Source organism: Conger conger, chromosome 9 (assembly GCF_963514075.1).
Source record: "Conger conger chromosome 9, fConCon1.1, whole genome shotgun sequence".
NCBI classification, from domain to species: Eukaryota; Metazoa; Chordata; class Actinopteri; order Anguilliformes; family Congridae; genus Conger; species Conger conger.
Window position 1 is genome coordinate 48,663,567 of NC_083768.1, and position 4,257 is coordinate 48,667,823.

Sequence of the window (4,257 nt, forward strand, 5' to 3'; positions counted from 1 at the left end):
GTGTCCGTATCCAATATTTGTCTTAAGTCACAAATGATATAATGTTGTTGGTACACGCTTTATTTTGTTCACAAGCTACTGTTGCCAACACTGGATAATAAACTTACAATTATGCCTGTTGGAACGTATCCACCATGTCTTTAAATCTGCCTTTTTAAAGTTTTAAAATGCTGTATCACAGACTGCAGCAGATGTTTTTAAATACCAGAGTACAAACTGTAAAAAATAAAATAAAATTAGTTCAGCATAAAACAATCTTGATTTTGACCTTTTGATATGAACTGACTTCCATTCGGAATTAAATGACACAAAATCCCACCTTGAGGTCCCAAACAAGACCACAGGTAATGTTTCACTGCCTACCTGTATACATGTTATTCTACATAACAGTCAGGTTGATTTTGATTTTTAAACAGAAAGATGATTAATCTGCATTCTTCTACAAAATTTATTGTGCAGAGGACAAGTAATTGTGGAAGAAATCACTGTTCCAAAATAAATACAATAATCAGGGTTTTGTCACAGAGGCGATGATACGCAGGGGGAAGATCGGACTGTGGACTGAACATCCGGGGCAAGGAAAGGCTATCCTACTGCTGCAACGAAACAAAATCATCGACAATCAATCACTCTTTCTGCTGCGATCATTGCAACTTGTATTACAAATGTTTCCAAACATTTACAAGTGTTATGCTGACATTCAATGCATTTTAATTGCCTTGTTTAATTCACATTTATTTTAACGTGGTGCAGTAATGGTAGGTGCTAGCCATGCATACTTCGCATCTTTGATGTTTGTGGCACAGCTTTGGTGCAGTCAAAGCAGAATGGTTAATATTACAGTGTCCTTGTATCATTAGCTCACAAACACAAAGGCTATCTCACAGACACTGTACTGTACACCATTTCAGGCGTTTACCTTTGCTTTATTCTGAACGGGTAAATACAGCTTATATTCTGCTGGGAGTTCATCTTCTGAATACAGCCTGTCTGAGAAGTATACTCTTCTGATGCGACAATTTGCATGAATCTGTGGGAATCAAGGCACAGGTTTCATTTCAAATGGAAATGCTCCATTGACATGGTTCTCTTCTGGAAAAAGGACTGCATCTTCCTTATTCAAGTACCATAATTTTTTCCTTTTTGTGTTTGTCAGTTTTACGAGGTTGTAATTTTGCCAAAGCGTCTTTGAGTGACTATAGAGCAATCCATAAAATGCTATTGTTTTAACCAGTCCGAAGCAAAGTCATTCTACATACTATAATTCCATTAACATTAGAATCTCAAACTGGCCAGCACCAATGGAATTCTGTGGCACATTATTTACAGAGTGAGCTGGCCTGTAACATAATGTCCTTCAATGTTGAACGTGGCCCCTGGCTTGCCTGACCTTGCCCTGGGCGCTTCCCGGCTGGCTCACCTGTACGCGGAGGGTTTCGATGTAATTGGTGCCGTAGGCTCGGCGCGTGAAGTCTGCCAGGTTGAACTGGATCTGGTTCCAGCCGTCGTCCAGTCTCATGGGCATGGTGCAGATGAAGGGCTTCACGCGCGTGGTGCTCTGGTAGTTACTCGCCCGAAACCGCCGCCGGACGTTCTTGTCATCCAGCACCTAACACCAAAGAGCCAATTTTAAGCTTTGCTTTGGAATTTTGAACTCAAAGCTGAAGCTTTTCTGTCCAAGAAAGCAAACACGCATTGACTTTTATCTTTTTAATGAACCCGGTTCGTATGATTTAAACCTCAAACACATGGCACTTATTCTGAGGGTGCACACCCTGGAAATTAATGAAGTCTTTTACTGATAAGAAAATTCATGGCAAGCCCATGATTAAGCGTGCTTTAGGAAGGCATATCTCCTATGGAACACAGTGGAAGACCAATGGAGTCTATGAAATGTGTAATGCTACAGATTTGGGGAGCTGTTTTTTTATCTTGCGATTTTCACCCTTCGCTGTTTTATTTGTGTCATTAATTTAATAGACAAGATAATATTTTGCCAGCTGTTGAAAAACAAAGTGTGTAGCAGTCTTATGTTTTCTTAGATAGGGACATCTGACACAATCCTTGCCAACAGTAATAATAACCATGATTAATTTGTTGTATTACTCTTTCATGTTCTCCACGTGTTTCCTCTGGGTACTCTGGTTTCCTCCCACAGTCCAATGACATGTTTAGGCTAATTGGAGACCCTAGGTATGAGTGTGTGAGTGACTGGTGTTTGTACCCTGCGATAGATTGGCAACCTGTGCAGGGGCTATTCCTGCCTGAATACCTGGGGGACCCTGACCAGGAATAAGTGGGTTAGATAATGAATAAATGGATGATTATACTCTACCTGAACCTCAAAGGTGAAATACTTCTTTAAATTCTTGATGATCATAACCAAGAATGGAAGTTTGATGCCGAGTGTCTTCTTTGGATCTGCCGGGCATGTGATGAATGTGGTGCTATTGGGTTTAAAGAAATGTCACAAATGTTTCATTATGCTCAGCTCACGGTCGCTGATCTGCCGACAGCTATGTGTTCATCGTCTTTACATTGTCGCTTTCAATACTACAGTGCCTAATGCACAAACATTAGACTAACGCACCTGACATTAGTTCCTTCTACTTCCAACACCAGGGACTGAATGTCGTTATCCGTTATCCGCTTAATGTGGCCATTTCTCACCTGCAATGAAATACAGTAACTTAACATATAATAGAGGCCATGTTTGCTATGTCGAAGAAGCATGTGGCACATGGTATTCTAAAACCTTGCATTTCACGCACTAAAACCAAATAGTGTAATGTTTTCAAAAGTACAAACCAGAATCATATTATCTATATTCATACTGTATTCTTAGCTAACATTATTTAGCTAATGTTATCTAACACGTCGCCTAACGTTAACACCCGAGCAGTGAGCACGTTTAATAGGTTAGCAAGGTTACACGGCGCCGGCATCATCTCCAGGAAAATGGTCATTCAAAACTATTTTATGTTATCGAGAACTTACTTGCCGATAACGACAGCAACATTCTTAGCTTGCTACCAGGTCAACTAGGATGCTTTTTATCTTACCTTTTTGTCCCATATCTGGAGAGGCTTGCTTCCAATACTGTAGAGAATGGATAGGAATCCACTCTGAAATGTGTTTTTAAACATTTCTTTCACTGTAGGTGTTGGCCTCCTATCCACGTGTGCACTCAGACACTCCCTTGCAGGTACAGTAATTTGTATCGCCGTGGGTGTGCCTTCAGTTCAATCCGTTCCGTGTGGTACCCAAATTTCAACAAGATGTAGCTAGTCCGTTTCAGTGCTAAAAAAATAAAATAGTTGAGGGCACTGCAAAATCTTGTGACTTGTTCTATATTTCAATCATACTCAAAATATTTCAAATCGAAAGCCCGTACCTTGTAGCGATGACAAATGTTTTGTTAACTTAAGCTATTTAGTTGGCAAACGTTAACTCGCATTAAGAGTTTACTGCATCCAGCTAACGTTAACTTAGTTGTCTTGCTTGTTTAGCTACTAACTTAACTAGCTAGGTTCTGTGATAGAATAAAAGCTATAAATTACAGCTGATAACTTAATTTAGCCAGCTAGATAGTTGTCTAGTATCTCCTACAGAGAAAACGTTAACGTTAGCTCTCTGAAGCTGGCTTGCTACTGCAAAATGATTACGGAGTGATACAAATCAAATACACGGCAAATATAATATTAAGATAACATTACACGCAAAAATTAATCCCTGAAAACAGAATGACTGCTCAGGACTGAACAGCATGCGCAGCACCTCTTCTCTTGTATTTGAGTTGCTATGAAACGCAGCGCGGGCACCTTATCAGCTCGGACTCTTCATTGTTGACATATCTCAGTTGCCATAGCAACATAAAACTCACTAACAAATTTATTCAGGTGGGATGTGCCTCCGATGGATTAGAATTTAGCGCCGTGTAATTTCCTTTATCTGTAAATGCCAGGAGCTTCGCTAAATAGCTTTTTATGTGAAATAAAAGTACAACTGGAAAATGTTGAAGTTATTTGTGTTGTTTTTGTTGTTGTTGATTTTGTTGCTGTTATTTTTTGGTGTTGTTGTTATTTCAGCTTGGAGTGAATGGAGTGAATTACCTTCTTATCTATTTTACAATTTCTAGAAAATAAAAAATAAAAAACAATTGGTTGTAGAACAATTGGTTGTGATTAATTACAGCATGAATCACTGTAATAACATAATAGCCCAACATTACATGTGTGGAAATAGGGTAGGTACCAC

The 4,257-nt window shown here is 39.3% G+C and overlaps 1 protein-coding gene across 3 annotated transcripts; it reads right to left on the bottom strand.

Moving 5' to 3' along the window:
• Window positions 1-39: 39 nt before the first annotated feature.
• LOC133137817 (cilia- and flagella-associated protein 20-like) lies at window positions 40-3,777 on the bottom strand. Of its 3 annotated transcripts, none has more exons than XM_061256181.1 (6): window positions 3,395-3,777; window positions 3,063-3,300; window positions 2,591-2,670; window positions 2,336-2,447; window positions 1,421-1,609; window positions 40-1,030 (listed from the first exon to the last, which is right to left on the bottom strand). In XM_061256181.1, exons 2-6 carry the CDS (start codon window positions 3,144-3,146, stop codon window positions 908-910), a joined length of 588 nt encoding a protein of 195 aa, XP_061112165.1. In that variant the 5' UTR covers window positions 3,147-3,300; window positions 3,395-3,777; the 3' UTR covers window positions 40-907. The 3 variants fall into 3 exon arrangements, with proteins under 3 accessions (XP_061112165.1, XP_061112167.1, XP_061112166.1); XM_061256183.1 differs by having other exon boundaries at window positions 40-593; window positions 920-1,030; window positions 3,063-3,777; XM_061256182.1 differs by having other exon boundaries at window positions 40-596; window positions 920-1,030; window positions 3,063-3,777.
• Between the last annotated feature and the right edge of the window lie 480 nt (window positions 3,778-4,257).